Source organism: Podarcis melisellensis, assembly GCF_964234715.1.
Source record: "Podarcis melisellensis genome assembly, chromosome: 8".
Taxonomy (NCBI): domain Eukaryota; kingdom Metazoa; phylum Chordata; class Lepidosauria; order Squamata; family Lacertidae; genus Podarcis; species Podarcis melisellensis.
This window is the reverse complement of record NC_138540.1, coordinates 65,481,323-65,505,638: the sequence shown is the minus strand read 5'-3', so window position 1 is coordinate 65,505,638 and position 24,316 is coordinate 65,481,323. Positions and strand designations below refer to the sequence as shown.

General features: G+C 46.6%; 2 protein-coding genes across 4 annotated transcripts in view; one reads left to right on the top strand and one right to left on the bottom strand.

Annotated features, from left to right (window-relative positions):
* The window catches only part of GPN2 (GPN-loop GTPase 2), a 56,554-nt gene that overhangs the window by 19,095 nt on the left and 13,143 nt on the right, over nt 1–24,316 (top strand). The gene's annotated exons all lie outside the window — the stretch shown is intronic.
* On the bottom strand, nt 18,383–19,961 carry SFN (stratifin). The gene has a single exon (XM_081920944.1). The coding sequence runs from the start codon at nt 19,862–19,864 to the stop codon at nt 19,124–19,126; it is 741 nt and encodes a 246-aa protein (XP_081777070.1). The 5' UTR covers nt 19,865–19,961; the 3' UTR covers nt 18,383–19,123.

Below are 24,316 nucleotides of genomic sequence, written 5' to 3'. Positions count from 1 at the left end.
TGGTACTTTTTTTCTTTTTACACCATTTTTCTTTTTCTTTAACCCTGTAAAGCATCATTCATTACATACCAATATACTAACTCCAGAACAATGTTTTTTCATATACTCTTTAGCACAACCCCATTCTTTTAATTATTTCTGGTCCGATTGTCCCCTTATGTAAGCTGTGAGTCTTGCCAGATTTATGTATTCACAAAATTTAATTTGCCAATCTTTCACTGATGGAATTTTTCTGCCTTTCCAGTTTTTAGCTATAAGCATCCTGGCAGCTGTTGTTGCATAAAGGAATACTTTCCTTTGATTTTCGGGGATATCATTTGTAATTAAACCTAAAAGGAATGCCTCCGGTTTTTTACTGAAAGATATTTTAAACATCTTTTTGAGTTCTTCATAGATTTCATTCCAGAATTGTTTAATAGGGCGGCATTCCCACCACATGTGAAACATTGTTCCTATTTCTTTTTTACATCTCCAACAGGTATTCGATTTTAATTTGTAAATTTTAGCCAATTTTACCGGAGTTAAGTACCATTGGTACACCATTTTCATAAAATTTTCCATATCTGAAGGGTGTTCTTCTTCTGCTACTGTGGAGCACCTGTATAATGAAAGTTAATCAAGTGTCACTTGTCCTCTGCTACTCTCTCAAGTAGACAGTCATTTTAATTATTTTTCTGTACAGGGTTTTAATATTTTATAATGTTTTTATATTGCTGTATACCCCCCTGATATTTTATGAGAGGGCAGTATAGGGATGCTTTTATAAATAATAATTAAATACATGTTATGAAACTACTGTAAAGGTCTCTGGACTACAACCCCCATCACCCCGACTATTGGCCATGCTGGCTAGGGTTAATGGGAGCTGGAGTCCAACAACTATTATGTGGCAGGCCAAAGCTTACCCATACTTGTGTAAAAAAGTTCTGCATTTAATGACCAGGGTAAAAGAGTTATGGGGTGACCTTATTTCATTTTCTTTCTCTGTGCTAGTAGCAGACCCATTCTTTGAGGGGGAACCAAATGGTCCCAAAATGGCTCAAGGGGGGGATATAAGCAGGCTTTCCATCCTGTGTGAAAGACAACACAGAATGGTTCTTTGAAGATGCTGTTTGCCATTGGGAGTTTTGTAATTACTTTTTAAAATCTAACTTCTTATTCTTATTCTTTAAAGGGATTTGCTGCCCAATCAGAGACTTTTTTTTTGTAAAGTGTTTTATTGTTGTTTCATTTTATAATGAATATAAAACAAAGGTAACAATTATAACAGACGAAAATTAAGATGTACAAAACTATAAAGCAGACACATAGAATGAGTAGTTGCACATAAGTTAAATAACAAAGTTAAGACTATCAACTTTATCAGAACATCAAGCATAGTTTCAGATTTCCCACAATTGCAACAAGGGTTGTCTTGAAAAACGATAGAATGCCAAATCATATAAAATGTGTCTGGAGGTTCTAGTCCTTGTCGAAATCTCAAATTACGCATGATTTTCTCTATTATATCTATATTCCAGAGTGAGCGGTAACAAGTGTCCAGTGTGAGATTTTGAGCTGTTTTCCATTGAGTAGTAATTGCTAGGCAAGTGGCACATTTTTAATCTGATGAAAGTGTGTTTAATCAATTAATTAATCAAGAAAATGCTACAGCCCTAATTCCCCATGACTCACTGGCTGTCAGGAAAGATGCCAACACATTTTAACAAACTCAGAGCTTCACGTTCTCTACAAAGACAGCCTTGGCTGAGCTGGTTTCATAGCTGTCTGGCCTAGATCGTACATAGGTCACTCTGGATAACTGAGATGCCTATGGGGAGGATCGTACTTTTCTTGCCAGGTGGAGATGGTGAAAAAGCACTTGTGATAGTGACTTCTAAACTGGGAGGGGATTAGAGCATTGCAAGGGTTAAAGTGTGACTCCAGTGTTCCAGTGACAACTCCAGGGAGGGGACTAGGCTGAGCTGTGCCCTGGGTGTTGCAAACAGGGCAAACAGGTCCAGGTTTACGCAGAGCTGCCTCCCACGACATTACATCATACAAAAGACTTAAGAGACAGGTGCTCCCATGAAAGAAAGTTGTAACGAAATGCCAAAAGAATCTCCGGTTACATCACTGAAAAGACAGCTCAGCAATCTGGAGCAAGGCATTTAGGTCATCCCTCCAATATGGGTGTGGCTGTCTGTAGGACCGCCAGTAAATGAAGGAACGAATCATCCAATCGCAAGCACCTCCTGTGATGCTCTAGCAAAGAGGACCAAGATGCTGCTTGGCTGAACAAAATGGGGCACAGGTGGTCCAAAATTTTGCCATAAAAAGGCCTCCCACCCCGAGTCAAGAAACAGGCCAAGCTGCTCAAACGTAACTAGGCTTGGGTGAGACATTATATTCACTTTGCACTTTAGGGTGGAACTACTTAATTCACACTTACAGAAACAATGAGTACCAAAACACAACTGTTTTTCGAAATTTGTCATCCCTGAGGTAATTTGCATCTTTTGAGTTTATTGCCTGAATCGTACTTTCTGGTGTACAAACTGTGCTTTTTCATTCCTCATTTATGTCCAGAACAGCCCTTTGAAGTTGCTCAGACCCCACAAGAGTCACACTTAAAGGCTTCATGAACAAGAGAGAACGGAACAGAGAGTTCCTGGGTCCAGTTCACAGATGGCTCCGGTAGACAGGCAGGAGCCAACACAGAGCAGGAATTTGAAGAAAAAGTCCAGGGCCCCAGTTCAAAGCCTGAGCTGGAGGGCTCCCAAATACACAGGGCTGGCTGGCTTACGTTTTGAACAGAAATTACACACATTACCATCTAAAGAGTGATCTCTCTCTCACCTACATGTGCATGCATGCAGCAGCAGCACACACACCACATTAATCCAAAGGCCATAACTGCACCACCACGCATATAAAGCACTACCACACTACAGTGGTACCTCCAGTTAAGAACTTAATTCGTTCCGGAGTTTTGTTCTTAACCTGAAACCGTTCTTAACCTGAAGCACCACTTTAGCTAATGGGGCCTCCCGCTGCCGCCACCAAGCGATTTCTGTTCTCATCCTGAGGTAAAGTTCTTAACCCAAGGTACTACTTCCAGGTTAGCAGAGTCTGTAACCTGAGTTACAGATAGGTAGCCGTGTTGGTCTGCCATAGTCAAAACAAAAAAAATTCCTTCCAGTAGCACCTTAAAGACCAACTAAGTTAGTTCTTGGTATGAGCTTTCGTGTGCAAGCTCATACCAAGAACTAACTTAGTTGGTCTTCAAGGTGCTACTGGAAGGAATTTTTTTTGTTCTGTAACCTGAGGTGTCTGTAACCAGAGGTACCATTATACTTTAAACTGCCATGAGCTTCCACCTAAGAATTAATGCAAACTGTAGTTTGTTTAGGGTGCTGAGACTTGTTAGAAAACCCCTATCCGCCTCACAGCACTACAGTTCCCAGAGTGGTTTAACAGTCAATCCCTCTTCGCAGGGCACTTTGAGAAAGGTATCTTCTGTGAGCAGAATAAGGATCTCTTAACCAGTCTCAGCACTCCTAACAAACCACAGGTCCAGGATTCTTTGGGGAAAGCCATGACTCTTAAGAGTAGCATTATAGTGCTTTAACTATCTAGCATGGATGTGTCCTAAAATTACCTAAGCGCACCACTGCTCAGTATTCATATAACCACATTATACTGAGCCACTGGTTTATGTAGCCAGTACTGACTTCTTGTTTTACTGGCTTTTCATGATCTGAGGCAGAAGCCTTTCTCAGTTCTGCTAGCCAAGATCCTTTCGAACTGGAAAGGTTAGATATTCCGGGCCCTTATTTTGAGAAAGCCAGTATGGTGTAGTAATTAGCACACAGGTGGAGAACCTCAGGCCTCCAGACCTTTCTGTCTGGCCCTCAAGATTCTCTCTAGTCCTCCCTGGCCATGCCTACTCCTCCCTAGGCCATGGCCCATACCGGCCCTGCTTTGAATCCTCCATTATTGTTTTAGCCTGGCTGGAATGTGTCCTTGAACTCTGATAATGCCTCTTGCTTGTCCGCATGGAGAATAGAGAAGGGTGTGTGAGTGTAAAACAGGGGTGGGGAACTTCAGGCACGAGGGCAAATGTTGCACTCCAGGCTTCTCAAACTAGCTCTTGGGACCCTTCCCAAGCCATGTCCTTCCATAGGCCACCCACCCTCCCCATCCACACCCCTCACTGGCCCTGGCCCTGGCCCCTTCCTGGGTGCTTTTGCCTGGCTGAAATATGTCCTTGAAGCATGATCATGCCTCTTGCTTGACTGGAAGCAGAGGTGCATGAGAGTAGATAGAAGCACCTGGCTTTTGGCATGCTTGGTGTGTGTGTGACCTACTTTTCAAAGTGCCACATTAATTTCCTTGGCCACTTTGTCTCTAGCCTTGTCCACCATTGTCATGTGGCCCCTGGAAGGTTGATCAAAAGGGAATGTGGTCCTCAGGCTGAAAAGGTTCCGCGTGTCTAGGTTAGAGTGGTGAGGCAAAGGGAAAACCTCTTGGACCCGTGTCAAGAAAGCACAGAACAAGCGGATCAGCACTTGGACCCCTGCTTTCTAGCCACAGGACAAGTGGAAGTGAGGATAAGCCCCCCATAACCATCTCTCAGCCTAATTTGTCTTGCAGGGTTATTGCGAGGATAAAATGGGGTTGGGGAGAACCATGTAGCTCTTTGGAGGAAATGCAGAATATAAATGTAATAAAAATATTCTCCATGCAAACACAGTGCTGATCCACACCAGCCTGGCCTCATTCCAACGTCTCTTCCAATGCTTATCCCCTCGCAGTGTGACACAGTTCTTGACCCCATTTTCCCCACAAAGTGGGCGTAGAGGCAGGAACATACTCAGCGTCCCTTTCACTATTTTGCTGACTGGGGTTTCATTGTCTAGCCATCATAGCCTTTAGAAATCCCAGGCAGGTATTGCTGACTCATAGGCACGCACTGGAATCCAGCGTGGAACATGAGGGTGTTCTGAAAGATTTCGTAGCAGAAGTATTTGGGGCACTGCATGGAAACCCTCTCTGACACAAGCACACCTGCCCCACCCAGTGCTCAAACCCATTTAATCTGTGCCACTCCCGCCCAGAAGGAACAATGGGAGTCGCGGTGATTCATTGGATGCCAGGGCCCTTTGAATACCTGCATCACATCAGCTCCACTATTCTCCAACCCAATTACAGGCTTTCTTTGAAGCAAACCCCCTACATTATTTCTTTACTACTACTACTACTTTAGTCATGCTGGCCACATGACCCGGAAGCTGTACGCCGGCTCCCTCGGCCAATAAAGCGAGATGAGCGCCGCAACCCCAGAGTCGGTCACGACTGGACCTAATGGTCAAGGATCCCTTTACCTTTAACTTACCACCCTTCATCCAATGATAACAGGGAGGTTCACAACATAAAAATACAAAATGAGAACACAAAATATGTAGTAAAACAAAAACAAACCAATAACTCGCCTCCCACAAACACAAAGCCATAGAATGTAATCACCCCAAAGCCTGGTTAATTATGTGCCTTATCAGTGCTCCTACGTATAAAACAAGTGAAGATGTGAAAGTGGGGCTCATGTTGCAGGCTGGAGATCACAGGTGGACCTCAAGTCCTGACCAGTTGAAGACCACTGGATGAGATTACCTTTGAGATCCCTGTCAACTGAATGAGTCTAAAAGTACTGTTGTGCTCAAGTCTTGCTTTCAGGCTTCCCATTGAAGCATTTGGTTGGCCACTGTGAGAACAGGATGCTGAACTAGATGGGCCACTGGCCTGACCCAGCAGGCTCATATGAACACCATAAAACAAAGAAATAAGTGGTCCAACAGCAGCCCTAACTAGGGATAATGGCCTTGCAGGGACATGGGGACCCCAGGAGAGCCCCATTAAGCTTAGCATTCATTCATCCATTCTGCCTGCACAGCAACTGCCCAGCTCAAAATTTAATGCTGAGTCTGCTCGCAGCCACACCCACCTGGCTGGGCTCCTTCCAGACAAATGCACCTGGAATATGGATGGCATAGCCGGCTATGATGATCATGGAATGTGCTGGGATCATCCGTTCCAGCAAGGCACAAACAAGGCAGCTTTGCACCAGGAGATTGGCAATAGATGCCTCTGAGTACACACACTTTGAAGCCACAAACACTTTGAAAGAAAGGTGAAGACTGACAGAGCAGAGTACCAGCTGGGGTGTGGCACAGCAGCCAAGCTCAAAGCTGAGCACACACCCAAGGGGAGGCAAGGTGAGTTGGGAGACCTTAATGGCACACCCATTGTGCAGGCACACTTCTGATAAGATCCCGCTGTTAGGAATACAAGAACACATTCTTTTCTGTTTTTCTGCCCTGTATTCATTGAACGCAGCACTGTTTCTGTTTCACTGTAGTTCATCCTCCACCAAAAATAACATTATTTACCTCACTGCTCACTATGGTGAAATTACGTAATTGACAAATTTACGTAATTAATTACATAAATTACCTAAATTATGTTGCCATTGCATTGCATTGTCATTACGTTATTCCACCCCATTCATTTTAATGCAAAGCAAACACGAAGGGAGGAGGGGTGTAATCAACTACATATCAACCAGTACTGATCATATTCACTGGATTTCTTTTCTGGATATGGGTCAAATAAGTGAACACCAGCAATTTTCGATCCCCTTTCCATTAGAAACCTCAGAGTGATGCTTCCTTGCTTGCGCTTCTCTCTTCCGCTACTGGATCACCACCAGCTAAATGATTAGACCAGAAGCATCATATCTGGCTGGGAGTACTAAATACCCCCTTTTACTGGTCCTCCTGTGCATTCAAGCAGCATGACATACAGAAATCAGGTCTGGGGGATTGTGGCTCCCCAGATGTGGTTGGACTCCAGCTCCCATCCACTCTGGCCAACATGGGCTAGAGGGCCACTAGCTCCCCATCCTTGAATTAAAACTTGACCTATCCCTTTGTTTTCATGCCAGAAACTCGACCAGTTAGGGGTGGGTAGGCATGGTAGAGTTGTATTATCTATCTATCTATCTATCACTAACAACCTGCACAATTTGTGGCCCATGAGGCCAAATGAAGCCTACCAGCTACGTTGGGCAGCTAGGACTGCCAACTTTTGAACAAGCCTGTTTTACTGTTTCTTGAATGGCAGTATAGCTTGCAGCAACTGAATGCTTTGCTGCTGGCCACTGGAAGCTCCTCCTGGTGATTTCTGGGCCCAAACTTCTCTTAGAGGCAGAGAAACAGGACAAGCCAGTTTCCCCACCCCCTCTGGTTAACTGGCAATCCTAATAGTAGCCTTCTGGGTGCTTAATAAACCTCCTGCTTTTTTTGCTCCCTGCCTAGGATTGAAAAACAGCAGCATATTTCTAAATCTGCACTTGGCAGGTGCAAGTACACAGCTGTGATGAGCTTGGTGGGCCAGCAGCTGTGCAGACCCCTCCGTGCAAAGCAGAAATTCAGCAGTTGACGTTTTCCCTAACACTGCTGCTTAATTTCTGCTTGTTGTGCAAACATGAGAACACAGGAAGAGCATAAGATTTCTCATTTTTACAAGCCAGACTCTTGCACCCTCAAGCTGAGATTCATTCACTCCAGAGGCGAGGAACCTTTTCCAGCCAGAGGCTGGCCACATGTGCCAGGGTTGGTAGGGTCAGAGGCAAAAGTGAACAGAGCAACAAATGTAAATATTACCTTTGTACAGTAGGCTATTTTTTATGCACACTGCTCTCTAGCCTCCATACATGCAAGCAGGAGGCATTATCAGAGTCCAAGTACAAACAGACAGAGAAGAAACAGACAGCTGGACAGAAAGCCCACAAGGACATCAGAAGAGCACTGCTGGATCAGGCCAGTTAGCCCATCTAGTCCAGCATCCTGTTCTCACAAACAGCTGCCGCAGTGGGAAGCCCGAAAGCAGGACATGAATGAAGCAGCACTCTCCCCTTCTGCGGTTTCCAGCAACTGGTATTTGCTGGAAGCATACTGCAGAGAGGAGCATCTCAAAGGCAGAGAGTAACACTGGCCTGGTCACCCACCCAGTTTCGCTGCAGCTGCTGCCTGGGCCTCCCCTCCATGTCGTGGGGCACCCAGGCTCTGTTCTGCTGGCTTAGACAGTTCATAGCCCTAAGGTGGCATGACTGGATTTGGCTGCAATTAATCACTCAAGTTGAAACTAGTGAGAAACCCCAGCACAGCTGAGCTTGCCGAGCTCCACCCAGGAGAAATTAAATGGGACAGGGGCCAGTTCAGGAGCTGCGCAGCTTCCCCGATTCCCAGAGGAATGGAGGAGGTGGGTGTGGAAGCGTTTTGGAATGTGCTAAGTTCTTTGATCCAAGCTGCTTCTTGCTTCAGCCAAGCAAGGGTGCAGTTCTTTGCATTAACCCACCCAGTGCTCCCTGGCTCACTGCTTTCATGATGTATCTTCCAAGTCCATCAGAGTAGGGTGTGTCAAAAGGGTTGCCAACTCCTTTCCCGACAGAGGTGCTTGTGCTTTAAAACAGTTGCATGGCTGGAAATAAGTCCTCTGGCACACAGTGCTGTGTAGCCTGGGGTAGAGACAAGGATTATGAGGGCCTAACTACCTCAGGGTTATTTCAGGCTCTGTTCTTGAATGTTTAACTTTATTTTAAGAAACACATCTACTCCGTTTAGGTGTGGCAATATAAGTATGCAAGTTGCATTCTAACCAATTGCCTAGTAAGAAATGATACAATTAAAGTATTTTAGCTGTTTTAGGTTTACCTGCTATTTGTCCTCCAGCTGTTCAGCAATTATTCCCTGGGGCACCTCGCCCCAACATTTCTGCCAGGTTAGGTTCCGCTTTCTAGCTCACCACAGCTTCACGATGGAGAAGGCTTCCCCTGTTGAATTTCTAATCATATTAGGCAGCTATTCAAGGCATAAGTGCTGGCAAGCCAAAGGAGTTTGAAAAACCTAAATAATTTTGAGAGATGTACAATGTGTTTGTAGGAGGGGGGTTTGCATAAAATATGCACATACTCATTTACATGTATAGGTGCAGATTTAGAAATATTTAATACAAATAAAAGAGAAATGGGATCCATCTGACCAGAGCCAGTCCATCTATGAGACCAAGTGAGGCAACTGCTTGTGCCTGATGTAGATCTTCACTCGGCCCTTCTTCCGTGGCGCCATTTTGTGGTTCACCTCAGGTGCTAAAATGTATTGGGCCAACACTGCATCTCCCCATAGTGGGGAAGACTGTGGCCAGATGTGCCTGTCCAGGTGCTGTTCAGAACTGATGGACAACTTCTAAGCTCCACCTCCTCTCCCCCTTTCCTTCTTTTGTTGTTGTTTAGTCGTGTCCAACTCTTTGTGACCCCATGGACCAGAGCACGCCAGGCACTCCTGTTTTCCACTGCCTCCTGCAGTTTGGTCAGACTCATGTTGGTAGCTTTCCTTCTTAGGCATTCCTTATCTTTCAACAAGATTTGGTCCAGACAACCCTTCAAACAGAGGACACAGGGTACATGGGCCCCCTCCCCTGATATGCCAGTGATTATGGTGGGTGAGGAAGTTTTGCCTCCTCAATTTATTCATGGCATGCAGCTGGTAAAAGGTTCAGCAGCAGGAGGGAGGAGTAAGCTGATAACCAGACACTCAAGTTGGAGCTTTTGGGGGATCTATTGGTTTCTTGCTGAAAGCATTATAGACATGTTCTTTCCTTCTTGCAAATATTTTCCTCCCTGCCCTCCTCCCAATTAAAACAGGCCCCAGAGCAAATAACCTGCAGCAGTTTCACAAACTACTCCAGAGGTGGAGCTGAACTGACACACTTTGCATTTGTATATCGACTGAGATGTTTGGGGTGTTAATACCTCTGGTGGGGGACATGTCGTGCTCCTTCTGGGATAGTTTTTTCCATCTTTGCTTCCACCCTGCACTCGGCTCTCATTTGTGGCTCCTAGAAGCTGTCAGCTTGTGACAGCAGCCACACCCAGGGAAACAGCTTTGACTGACTAAACTAGGTGAGTGTAGCCAATGGGCCTCAAACCTTTGGTTAGTTAGGGTCTTTGCCTGCATGCCAAAACATGCTCAAATGGATTGAGTGGACAAGACCAATAGTGTGTCCAATGGTCAAGAATGTGGTTTCTGCATGTGCTTTAGAAGGAAATGAGGGGCAGGTGGGGCTTGTCACCTTGGGAAGGTAGCCCATCTAGGAGAAGGAAAACTCTGATCCTAAACGTCTGCTGTCTTGCAGCTATACTCATCCATGAGAAGGGCTTTAGGAGTGAACTCTGAGGAAAAATCTATACCCACTGTTTTGCGGAACATCTTTGGGAGAATAAAAGGCTAAGGAGTAAACCCTACACAAATCTGGTGTTCCTAAGATGGTTGGGTGGCGTCCTGTACACCACCTTGCAGCAACTCCTGCAGCCAAGCTGGTGCCAAATGTATTTCTCTGCTTTCATTTGGACCAGTGTGGTGTAGTGGTTAAGAGCGGTAGTCGTCTAATCTGGGGAACCGGGTTCGCGTCTCCGCTCCTCCACATGCAGCTGCTGGGTGACCTTGGGCCAGTCACACTTCTGTGAAGTCTCTTAGCCCCACTCACCTCACAGAGTGTTTGTTGTGGGGGAGGAAGGGAAAGGAGAATGTTAGCCGCTTTGAGACTCCTGAAGGGGAGTGAAAGGCGGGATATCAAATCCAAACTCTTCTTCTTCTTCACCACATCAGTGAGGTTGAGAGGGGGTGTTATCATCTAGGCAGCCCAGAGCCTTCGTACACACTGCCCAGGCTTACACCTTGGAGAGGTCACTTCAGTGCTGCTAACGCAGGAAAAACAACTTGGGAGGCAGCAGTTACGAGTTACCAGTCTCTGCAGCCACAGCAGCACTATGATTCTCCAGTGGCTTGACTTTGCCCCTGGAGGTGCACTCCATTGTCTTTAAAGACAGATGGATGCCAAAAAACATGCTTCTAGTTCCCCATGCTCAGGGAGAAATGTGGTTCTCAAACAGCAGCCCACTATTTCTCAAATATTGTGTCTCTCAAACCCCACCCCAGACTCCAAGACATGTTGCTACCCGAGGCAAGGACAAGATGGCACCCCGTTCCCCATTCCCCAAGCAGAAGCCACCTAGAACAATACAGTGGTACCTCGGGTTAAGTACTTAATTCGTTCTGGAGGCCCATTCTTAACCTGAAACTGTTCTTAACCTGAAGCACCACTTTAGCTAATGGGGCCTCCTGCTGCCACCGTGCCGCCGGAGCCCGATTTCTGTTCTTATCCTGAAGCAAAGTTCTTAACCTGAAGCACTATTTCTGGGTAAGCGGAGTGTGTAACCTGAAGCATATGTAACCTGAAGCGTATGTAACCCGAGGTACCACTGTAATCCAATTTTACTTCAACAGTGGTGACAGGATAGCAGCCGCTACTGGCGCTCAGGCAGGAGACCAGCTTAGGGGGTCCAGGAAAGGCCATGTGACAACATAGGGAAATGGCTGGGTGCCTCAGAAAGAACAGCAGGGTGGGACTGCTGTTTTGGCCGTCATCCCCAGCATCAATTGCCTAAGGCAGTCCATTTTGTTAAATGCTTAGGCTGGCCCTCCCTTTATGGCAACCCTTTTTTCATTTTTAGGCTGGGTACACACAATACATTTAAAGCACATTTCCCTCCCTAAAATCCTGGGAACTGTAGTTTTTTTTAACGCTCCTGGGAATTATTACATGAAATGAACATATACTGTAATACAGTTTGGCAGCTAAGAGACTTTTTCCTGGCATGGAGATCTGCATTGAGAAAATCTGCTTCTACTTCCTGTATGCCATATGGGCTGTCAACAGGACAGGTCCAGGGCTAGCAAAAAGCTCCAGCACTTTTGGTGGATTCCCCCACCTCCAGCCCCCACTGCCCTCATTGGGCTGAAGGGAGGCTAAGTGAGGATGGAGGGTTACTATGGATCCATCCAGTGCCTTGAGACAATATTTAAATGAATGAGTAAATGGGTTGTGGAGTGCTGTGAAGATCAAAATTGTTCATCAGCTGCTTTGAGATCCTTCCTTCAGCCCCAGTATGATTCCTACCAGTTCAAAGTGCATGGTCAATGATTTTGCTTGGGTAAAGACACCATATCCCACATGACCCTTCCTGCCTGGTAGCTGTGGGCCCACAATTAATGCCAAATTAAGTACCATCTCTATTAATGCACTGAGTCAGCAACTATAGCCTTGTGAAATGTTCCCTGCTCATTTTCCCTGGGCAATTAAGTGTGTTTGATGAGCAAGGGCATTCGCCGCTTGAATCCGCCACGAGGATTGGGGAAATGTTGCATCAGCTACTCTGGCTCCTCCTCCTCCTCCAACAAGGCTGTGGGAGTGGTTCTGGTCTAACGTTTGACACTCACGGCTTCTAGAAGCTTACATGTTAGCACGTATATTCTGGTGAACGTCAGAAATTCAGAGGCAAAAGCCTCAGGGGGTGGATCTTATTAGGCACCGTTAAGTATGCCGCAGCAGGAGGTCTGAGCTATAGGGCATGATTCTTCAGAAGGTTCTCCTACTTGGGCATGTTTAGGATTGCCATATTTCAAAGAGTAAAAACCAGGACACCACGAAAGTCATTGATTGACTTGCCTAAGATCCAGGACAAAGCGCCACCTCTCGGAAATCCCCCCAGATGTCAATTCTGCCTGTTAGATCCTGGTAATGCCTGGGAAAATCTGAATGTATGGCAGCTCTAGGCATCTTGTACCCCAACTCTGATTTGTTTGAAGAGGTCTTGTGCAAGAGAACTTCCCAATGGATTGCATCATTATGAGGCACCCTGCTTCCCAGTGCTAAATGATCAAAGGGAAAGGGCTATATCCAATACGAGTCCTACTCAGACCCGACCCATTGCAGTTCATGAACAGGTCTAACTTGGGTCCATTGATTTCACTGGGTCTATTCTGATTAAAATTTAGTTGGCTACAACACTTAGTGAGAATAAAAAAGTCACCCAGAGGAAAATGCAGAGATGCTTTTATGTGTAGCAGGGGTGGGGAGCCTCAGGTCCAGGGGCCAAATACAGCCCCCTAAGCCTGTCAACCTGGCTCTTGGGACTCTCCCCATGTCACACACCCTTCCCTAGCTGCACTCACTCTCGCCAGACCTGCTTTGCACCTCCCTTGAGTGTGATTGCCTGGCCGGAAGGTGTCCTTGGTCTCTGATAACACCTCTCGCTTGCCTGGATGGAGAGGGGTGTGTAAGTGCGCACAGAAACTAGCCTACATATAGAGAAAGGTCAAATTAGTACTCTTTGTTCTGCTGACTTCTGCCTCAGGTCACATCCACTGACATATATGATTCTTGGATGGTTGCCCAATAATTATCCATTGTCCATATGACGTTCTTCTCCAAATCACGGCCTTCCCACACTTTCCCATTCCCTCAATCTGGATTTCTCATACCCTCTCCTTTTCAAAGTATCCCTGGTATGATGAAATCCAGACTGGTGGGGTGGGGTGGGAAAGCAGTGATTTGGAGAACATGATATGGACAGTGGATAATTAATGGAGGTATAGTAAATGGAAAGATGAAAGAACTCTCTACTGAATATAATGTCCCCATGCTAAAATAGTAGCATTGATGTAACATGGGTGTTCATTCCATTTATTTTGTTGTTCTTTGCTTGGTCTAAGTGCAGAATGTGCTCAGGGAATTGGCCCAGTGATTCTCTCAACCCTGTAAGGTAGGCAAGGCAGTGAATACGCAAGAATAGCCCTGCTGGATCAGGGCAGTGGCCCATCTAGTCAATCATCCTGTTTCTCACTGTGCCCAACCAGGTGCCTGTGGGAAGCCTGCCAGCCGGGCCTGAGTGCTACAGCATTCTACACACTTGTGATTCCCAGCAACCATTGTGGGTCCCGATAGCCTTATCCTCCAAATGTTCAATGTGGGGGAAACAGTTTGTGTGGGGCAGTGTAGAGGGTAGACAGTCCTTGATGGTCTACATGTTTTTGAGTTTGTGCATCAGGAGTGGCAATACATACGAGTGCTGTTTTTAGGCCACAACCGTATTCTGTGCATACTTACCTGGGAATAAGCCCCACTTTTTTAATATAATAATTTTTATTAAGGATTTTACATTACAAAAAAGAAAAAACAGAAAACAGAAAAAAGAAAAAGTATCCAACAAAAATTGTTAAAAACAATCAATCTTTCCATCTCCTTATTTTTCATTTACTTGTTTCTCGGACTTCCTCATACCACCCTTTTTTGTATTCCAAATCAAATTATTAATTCAACAATTTTTTCCCCTCTTTTTACTACCCAAATCTTATTCTTAAATTATTACAATCTTAGATTTTTACTTATATAAACCCATTTTTTCATATTCTTTTAACCCATCACAGCTAGAAACCACTTTGTTCCAATCCAACATTATTCTAAAATTCCTTAATTTTACAATATCTCTGTAAATAATCTTTAAATTTCTTCCAATCTTCCTCCACTGACTCTTCTCCCTGGTCTCGAATCCTGCCGGTCATTTCCGGCAATTCCATATAGTCCATCACCTTCATCTGCCATTCTTCCAAAGTGGGTAGATCTTGTGTCTTCCAATATTTTGTGATGAGTATTCTTGCTGCTGTTGTGGCGTACATAAAGAAAGTTCTATCCTTCTTTAACACCGATTGGTCAACTATGCCCAGGAGAAAGGCCTCTGGTTTCTCCTGGGAATAAGCCCCACTGAAGCCAGTGGGACTTCATTCTGAGTAGACATTTATAGGATTGCGCTGCTCGTTTGAAGTTAGTGCAATCCTTTGGGTAGAGCTCACAATACATCAACAGCTGAATGTGGGTGAGTGGGGTGGAGAACCCTGCTGGCTTTCATCCCAGATGTCTTGTAGGCGACGGATGCCCTCCCATGCTAAAAGGATGCTTCCCACATTCCTGCAAGTCGCTCCCTTGTCCCAATACCTTGGGGGTGAGAGAGCTAATGCAAGGAGGGAAAGGAAGCTGATAAGTTGTGCCCGGAACAGCAGCAGGTCTGCAGGCATACTGGCCTCTAAGGGAAAAGGCTGTAGCTCAGTGGTAGAACAACTGCTTTGGGTACAGAAAGTCCCTAGATCAATGCCCTGCATCTCCAGACATGGCTGGGAATGTCCCCTTTCTGAAACCCTGGGGGGGTTGATGTCAGTCAGTGTGGATGATACTGAGCTAAATGATATAAGGTACCGGTAGCTTCCTATGTAAGCTGCATGGCCTGCATTGGAGAAGGAGGTCCCAGGTTCAGACCTTGGCATCTCCAGGGTTGGGGAAGGCTCCCATCTGAAAGCCTGGAGAGCCATTGCCAGCCAGTGTACTGGGACAGCACTGGGCTAGATTAGCCAATTGTCCAGCTTGGTATAAGGCAGCCTTCTATGTTCCTTCCCCATGAGCCAAGAGTCCTCTTGCATTAAATGGAGCACAAGAGACAGGCATGTTTTTCTCTGTAAGCATCACTGAAATGAATGGGAGGTGCTATGAAATGAGCAGGTGCAGAGCTGTGCTCTCAGTCAGCTCCCGTTCACTTCAGTGAGGATTGCACAACTGATCTTCTTTGTGAATTGTGTGCCTCATGTGCAAAAGAAGCCTGAAAATGTGGAGGGGCCTCACAGCTTATAAATTCAGGATTGGCAGGTTCCCTTTGTGTATGACAAATGGGCTGGTGTTCTTTGCCAAACATAATTTTCATATTTATAAACTCTGCAAATTTGGTAAATGCACACCAAGTGTTCTGCATCCAAAATTCAATTCCAGTCCATGTCCTTCATTGATGTATTTTTGGTTTTTTGCACCAGGCTGTAGGTCAGGAGTATTGGTGAAGGCAGAAGTGGAATTTTCCACTTCAGTGTTCCCTAACACCGAACTGGTCTGTAAAGGGATACCATGGCCTGCTACTCATCTCAGTGGTGTGTAAGCTGCTGAAAAACCACTCCTTCCTGCACTGAGAAACTCCAGGCTATGCCGGGAAAACATAAGAACCTGCCTTATACTGAATCAGGCCATTAGTCCATCTAGTTTTGCATTGTCTGCACCAGGAGTGGGGAACTTGGTAGATATTGCTAGAGATCATCTTCCATCAGCCCCAGCCACCATGGCCAATGATCAGGGATGATGGGAGTTGTAGTCAGCGACACCTGGAGGGCCACAGAAGCCCCAAGTTTGGTTTACACTGACTGGCAGTGGCTCTGTAAAGTTTCAGGAAGGAGTCTTTTCCAGTTGTATCTGGAGATGGCAGGGATTGAACCCAAGAGCTTTTGCATGCAATGCATGGCTGTACTACTGAGCTTGGCCCTGCCACATAAAATGCCTGCCAAATCTCTGCGTAAGAAACTGCCTTATAGTGAGTCAAGACCATTGGGCCATTTGGTTCAGTATTGTCTACACTGACAGGCAACAAATTTCCAAAGCTGGAAGAGCCAATGTGGTGCCCTTCATACGGTTGGATTCCAACACCCATTAGCCCCAGCTAACATGGCCAAGTTAAGGATGGTGTGAGTTGCTGTCCAGCAACATCTGGAGGGCACTGCATTGGCTAGCTCTGCCCTAGAGTTTCAGAGAGGAGTCTTTCCTGGTCATGCCTGGAGATCAAGCTTCTCATGCCGTGCTGCAGGAATGAGTGGCACTGCAGCAGCTCTCAAGGTCCTGGGAAAAGCATTAGGCTACTGAAATGCCACAGGAGACAGTCCCAGCTGCTGGCTGCTTGCAGTCTGAGCCGCACCCTCTCCAGTTTCACTGGAAGTAGAAACTGGCAACACATTGTCAGGTTCCGTGAAAACTAGAAAAATCACTTTGATAATTGAGAACATTTGCTCATCCGCCCTGTGATAGAGGCAATGCAGTTTAATAAACCCTTTCTTCCAGAAATAAAGTGGAAGGTTTGGCTTAATTTATTGTGTTCCAGGGAATCACGGTGGGATTTGGGGGTGGATGGGTGGATGGGTTATCAAGGATTCCTTTGTGAGTGCTAATAGCACATAAGGAGGGATGTGTGGATATCTCAACTTTGGTGTCTTTTAGTTTCTCATTTTTCCAGTCGTCAGTTCAATTCCCTACTTATACACATCAGTTTGCAGTGGTTGGTATTTTTAAGCCCTCGTGAAAAATTGTCAACATTTTAGAGCAAATTTGGTGCCTAATACTGTATGCACATTTATACAATGCATTTTCTCCAAATATAATGCATTTTTGCATATATAACTTGCCACAGCAAGATTTGCAGAAGTGCGAATTTAAAAGGATGGCTGTGTTTTGGTTCACACATTGTTTCGGAAAATATAAATTAGGTAAGCTTGCTTTTAAATGTGAATTGGATTGTGTTTCTTCCCTATCCCTACACATAAATTCTACAAAATTATTCCCCTTCTGCTGAAAGCTGCAAGTGGAATTGCAGTTGGCCAGCCACACTTTCAGCCCATAAGGATATTGGTTAAATTATTGGTCCCATTCTCATTTTTGTGAGGAGCCAATTGGTCAGGCCAGTGTGTGCCCTGCACAGGAACTCTGCGTTGTCACCAATACTAGTCCTACCTAGAGTAAACTCACTGTAATCAATGTATCTGTAACTTAGGTCCATTAATATCAATGGGTCTACTTTGCCTGGACTAGCATTGGATTCAGCCATAAATTCAGATAAAATCTCTCTCCCAGCCTGACCTGGGAATGCCAAGTATTGAACCCAGGACCTTCTGTGCACAACACACATGCACTGTACCACTGAGCCATGGCCCTGCCCTAAGGCATGCACCCTCCTCACCAATTTTCTGTATGGCAATGGGAGTCCTTGGCACATGAGTCAAAGCGGAATGTTTCCCTGAATGTCCAAAGTCTGAAGCAGTTTTTTGTGGTGTGCGGGGTGGGTGGGATCCCATTGGTGGGATTAGCTCTGTCTCCTCTGTCATCTGAGCTAGGGAGAAACATTTGCACAGGTAGAGAGAAGCAAGGGCACGCTCTTCCCCTGGGTAGGTAAGCAGCAGCAGCAGCCTCCCTTTTCTGCCCAGATCAAAGCCATACCTGTCCCTGGCTGCCTCTCCCCAGGGTGGTTCTGCAACTCCACCCTGGCCTCTTTCTTTCCCAGATAAGGCCCAACCTCATCTTCAGGTTGCACCGCTCTGCCTTCAGGCGTAACCTTTCCTCCCGCCTCCCCCGAAGCTTGCAGGAGCGCCTCCGATTTCAGAGGAGCAGAAAGGCTGCCTTGACGTGCACCAACCTGTCTTCCACACGCTTTGCTTAGGCTTGCGCATTTCCCAGATCTTCTCTCCCCGTCCCACAGCATGCCAGCAAGAAGGGTTGGGGAACCCTCTGGGTGCCACCCCATTCCCCCTCCTACTGCCCAGGGGGTCTGGGGTGCGGGGAGAAAGAAAGTGAAGACCAGAACTACAAAAGGTAGGTGTGAAAGTGAACTTTTTATTGGGGAAGAAGACTGTAGCAAACCACCTCAGTAACACCATGATAACAAGAGGCCCTCTTGAGATTGCTATTCTTAACCCACTCAGAAGAGTTCCCCCCCGTCCTGCCCCCCCGCTACCCTTGAAAAGGCCCACCACCTCCATCTTCTTACAACAGGATGCCCTGAGTGAGAAAACCCAGCAGATTAACTTTTTAAAAAGAGGTGCCGTGAGAAGCAAAGGTGACAACTCTTGCTTAACTCTGTTCAGCTGCTACTTTGGCAACTTTACCACACAAAACAAAACAAAAAAATTCTTTCTTCCACAGTTAAACACTAAATATATGTATACACACATATACATTCAGATATCTCTGTCCTCCATGACAGGTCAGGAAGACTCTCGTGTTAACCAGGTGCTGACCAGATAGATACAAGAGTTAATACAAGCAAGGAGCTCTGGGTTGCAGGAAGAGGTCACATACCAGGAAGTACAGAGGCCAGGAAATAGCGATGCCCCTCCAAAAAGCTGCCACATGAGGAGAGTTAGGTAAATGCTGAAGTCCCATTTGCGCATGGATCAGTCCCCTTTTGCTATAAAAATCCAGCTGGAGCTCCCAGGAGCTGGAGAAAATGAATCTTATAAAAATAGGATGGGTTGGGAAAGTGGGACGGGTGGGAGAGAGACAGTGAGGTTGCAGGGGAGACAATGAGTTACCGTCGTTCTGCAGTCTGCAAAGTTCAGTTCTTTGGCTCTTCACCAGCCTCTCCCCCTTCTTCTCCTGAGCACTCTGCGGTCCATAATGTGAGGTTGTCCCTGAGAAGCTGCATGATGAGGGTGCTGTCTTTGTAGGAATCTTCGCTGAGCGTGTGGAGGTCGCCCATGGCCTCGTCAAAGGTGGTTTTGGCTAGCTTGATGGCCTCTTCTGGGGCATTGGCGATCTCATAGTGGAAGACCGAAAAGTTGAGGGCGAGGCCAAGCCGGATGGGGTTAGTGGGCTGCATCTCCTTCTTGCTGATGTCCATCGCCTCTTGGTAAGCTTTCCGTGCATTGTCGATGATCTGCTTGCGGTCATCCCCAGTGGCCACCTCGGCCAAGTAGCGGAAATAGTCGCCTTTCATCTTCAGGTAGAAGACTTTGCTCTCTGGGTCGCTGGCTTTCTTGATGAGGTGCTTGTCCAGCAGCCCCAGGACAACGTTGCAGACATCCTTCAGCTCCTTCTCAATCTTCTCCCGGTATTCGTTGACCAGCTGGGATTTGTCGTCGCCTTCCTCGGTCTTGTGCTCGATGCTGGAGATGACCCTCCAGGCAGACCTCTGGCAGCCGACCACGTTCTTGTAGGCGACGGAGAGGAGGTTGCGCTCCTCGTTCGAGAGTTCAGCTCCGTCCTCCACCACTGCCTTCATGAAGTCGGCCATGTCCTCATAGCGCTCGGCCTGCTCAGCCAGCTTGGCTTTCTGCACCTGGTGGTTCCTGGCCATCGTGGGGGCAACGGAAGGGAGTGCTGGGCAAGGAGAGAGATCAGGCAGCTACTCGAAGAGCCCTCAAGAGTCTCTGCTGAGTTCAGCTGCCGGGATCGGCTTTTGGCTTTGGCGTCTCAGCCTGGAGCAAGAACAAGGCGTGGTGAAGAAGCGCTCAATGAGCAGCCCTTCCCCCACTTCCTTTCCTGCAGCCTCTCCTTAAAAGGAAAGTGGCAGTGATTCACTCTTTGAGCAAGACGGTGAATGAATGCTCACCTGCCCAGGGATGCAGAGAGAGAGAGAGAGAGAGACAGAGAGACCCTGAGACCTCTTAGGCAAGAGGTCGCTTGTCCTCCTGACAGGCATCATGGACAAAAATGGGCCACAGAGCATGAGCTCAAATAAAAGTGTCTGTTCCCCTCCAGGGGGCAGTGCACAAAAACCTAACCTGACCCACAAGTCCCAATCTTAACACCTGTCCATCCCCAGCATTCTCTAGCCAGTATTTTCCAGAGGATTTCAGTATGCCAACTATATATCTAATCACATTCGTCCTCCCCCCAAAAATGGGAACTGTAGTTTTTCCAAGTGTGCTGGGAATCCTAGACCTGTGAGGGGTAAACTACAGTTCCCAGAATTGTTGTTGTTGTGTGTGCTTTAAATGTGTGGCATCTACACGCCCAGTACTGACTATGTGAAATCGCCTCCCTTCCAAACATGGGACCAGTTTATATGATCAATGGAACAGGACCACAGCGGTTACTGCGGCTGATATACTGTTGTTGTTTTATTGATCTTTTAAACTGGATTTTTATTGTGATTTTATGGGTGCGTGAGCCATTTTAAATTAGAGAGCAGTATATATAGTAAATTATTTTAACAAATAAAGCTTTCCCTGAAATGTACCACAGCAGAGGAGAAGGGGTGCATGTTTGGATACTCTGCCATTAAACAAAAGTAATCCTACTCTCCCGCACACAGAAAACATTAAACTATGTTTATTCAAATATGTGGGGGGAAATAAGCCACCTGCAAACTGAAGCAATACTAACCAGGAACAGCTTTACCATTTAGGAACATAAGACCATTGGAAGGTGCCTTAGGCTGCCTACACACCATACATTTAAAGTACACTGTTCCACCCAAAGAATTGTGGGAACTACAGCTTACCCCTTACAGAGATGCAATTCCCAACATCCATAACAAACTAGAGTTCCCAGGATTATTTGAGACAACAATACTTGGCTATCTGGAGCAATTTACGTGTGTTGAATATGTGTGTGCAAACTGTGTGCAACCGTGCCGAACACAGACATGACCCCAAAACGTCACAGAAAGGGACAGGGTTGGGGCAGAACAGGGTGTTTGCAGGCTTTTTCAATGGTGTTTCAAATATATGCAATTTCACTTAAATGCATGGTGGCTTGGAATGTAACCCCTGTGTAAATGATAAGTTGCCTGTAACTCAAAATGGCATATTCCCACTAAACACATTTCCACTGCCACCTGCAATAATGTGCAGATAGTTGAATATGGCTATGCTCACCCCGCTTCTCCAAGTGGTGAGAAGCTCCAGGTTGATGCTCTTTGGAAGAAACTCACTCGATGTCAGGGCCCAGGAGTCAGCTTCACCTGCTGAGCAGCAGCCTGAAGGAGCCGAAGGCGAATTTACTCCACCTGCTGCTGATCAGCCTTCTTGCTCCTGATGAGAACCAGCAAGATCCAACTTTCTTAAGCAGGGTTTCCAGCCTCAGTCAGTTGAGGGAAACAACCTTCGTCGTTCCTGGCCTGTCCTTGCTGCTTCTTGTGACCTTGGACCCTTGGCTTTCTTGACCCCTGGATTGTTTGACTACGTGAACTAAGATACTCCTGACCTTAGGACTGGCCTGGACCTTGTATGCAAACTCTGTCTCCAGGCAAGTACCCCCCTGAGACTTGGCTGGCTGGCTTCTCCCTCTGCTGAGCTCTGCCGTGGCTGGCAGCACAGGACTAAGACACTGGAAGCTTATTGGCAGACTGAGGTTGGTGGGGCACGGTCCCATTTGCCCTAATAGCCCAGCCTCCTAACTGTTCTGTTTTTAACACAGCTATTCAAGTTTACATAGAGATCCAAGTTCAAGGAACTCTGCATGTGATAGAACATAAATCTCCTTAGCCCAGTGACTTGCAGCTAATAGGAAGACAATAATACAGATAATCACTTAAAGACATCAAGATTTAGCTCAAAGGTGTCAAGCTTGTTGGCTGGAGTCGTTTTCTTTTTCTGTGATATCTCCAAAAAGCACCTGCCACACCTAACAGTCACTTTACAGTTTGACAGGGAGGAGTGGACTCCTCTTCGGAGAGGTGCGGATGTGGCATCTGTTCACACATGTTCACACTCGGTGATTGCAACCTCATGTGATTGTTTGGCATATGTGAATCAGCCATGACAAATCATCACAGGCCAAGGATCTCGCACACCTATCTTAGGAAGCTGCTTGTAGTCAATCAAATTACTGGTTCATCTAGCCCAGTACTGTCTACTCTGACTGGTAGCAACTGCAGGTGCTGTCAGGGAAGGACTTTGGGACCGAGGTCCAGGGCCCAGCTCACCAGGAAGGGCCCCCAAATGCAGCAGAATACAGTGGTACCTCGGTTCTCGAATGTCTCCGTTGACTAACATTTCAGAACCCAAATGCTGAAAAACTGGAAGTAAACATTTCTGTTTTCAAACACGCCTTGGAAGATGAACGGCATCCACTACGTGTTTTTCAATTTTCTCAGTTGAATTTGCGGACAGCCCTTCGCGCCTCGGTTTTCGAACATTTTGGAACTCGAACAGTCTTTTGGAACAGATTACGTTCGAGAACCGAGGTACCACTATAACTGACTCACTGCATTCTGAGAGAGGCCCTACTCAAATCATTAAGGCTGCATATACACCATACAAGGCATACCCTAGATCACGAACGCCCTGCGAGTCAAACGTTTTGCCTCCCAAACACCACAAACCTGGAAGTGAATGTTCCTGTTTGTGAACGTTCTTTGGAACCCAAATGTCTGACGTAGCTTCCATGGCTCCCAATTGGCTGCAGGAGCTTCCTGCAGCCAATCAGAAGCTGTGCCTTAGTTTCCAAACATTTTGGAAGTCGAATGGACTTCCAGAACGGATTCCATTAGCCTTCCGAGGTACCACTGTATATTTAAAGCACATTCTCTTCCCCACCACAAATGTTGCAAGTGCATCGTCAGGAGGCAGCTGAGTGCCTAGCCCAGCGCCTCACCCCGTCAATGGCCACAGCTCCTCCTCTCTCACGCACTCAAAAGGAGCCTGCCACTGATGCTGCACCACATTTGGCTCAGCCTCCTCTGCCCCCTCAATATTGGGAGTGGGGCTGAGCCCCCTGCTAAACAATATGGAGGGGGCTGAAGCAGTGGCGTAGTGTGGGGGTGCAGGGGGGGCCGGCCACACCGGGCGCAACATCTGGGGGTTAGAGTTAGGGGCGCAAATCCACGGGTTAGGGGGTGCAAATCCACGGGTTAGGGGGTGCAAATCCACGGGTTGGGGGTGCAAATTACTTGCCTTGCCCCGGGTGCTGACAACCCATGCTACACCACTGGGCTGAAGACACATCAGCCCTAAGGAGTTGGTGCCTATCGTGTACAGCATTGCACAGGATTCAGCCATATACAGAGTCTAGCTCCATATACACTAACTGGCTATATAAAGTAACATATAGTCAGCAGGGATAGCCAATGTGGTGCCCTCCAAATGCTGATGGACTCCAACTCCCATTAACACTAGCCAGTATAGCCAGTGGCTAGGAATGCTGGGACTTATAGTCCAGCAACATATGGAAGACACCATGTTGACTGATCTACACTAATTGGCAGCATCTCTCCAGGATTTCATACAGAAGTCTTCCCCAGACCTGCTTGGGGATGCTGAGGAATGAACGAACCTGGAACCTTCTATATAGCTACAAAGAGACTTCAACAGACATTACCCATACATTCTCCTCTTTTCTTTGCCGTGCTCCACATTTGTCTCCATGAAAGTACAGAAAAAGTTTCACTCTCAGAACTAAACCTGTTGCCACTTGCCGAAAGACTTCTCCTTTCTTCCGACACTGCCAAAGAGACAGACGGGAGAAAGCCCAACTGCATGACAAATTCCTTGCACTGCTGAGTGTTTTTTGACCCTAGGGTGATACATCCCAGGCTAGCAGGAGGAGAGGATGGGTGCGGCTGATAGCTCAGTTGCTCCAGCTTGAGAAGGTGAATTGTTCCACCAGGGGTGACTCATTGCTGATCTACGTTATGTGGTCTGAGCAAAACTCCCTCATAGCATCTTAGCACAGTGACACAGACCGCACTTTTCTTTTCAACTCAAGCGACTGGGTGGTGCAGGGAGATTCCTAAGGGGGGGGGGGAATGGGTCAGGAGCCCTGAACACACCCAGATGACTTCAAGGGCCTTGTAGCAGGATAG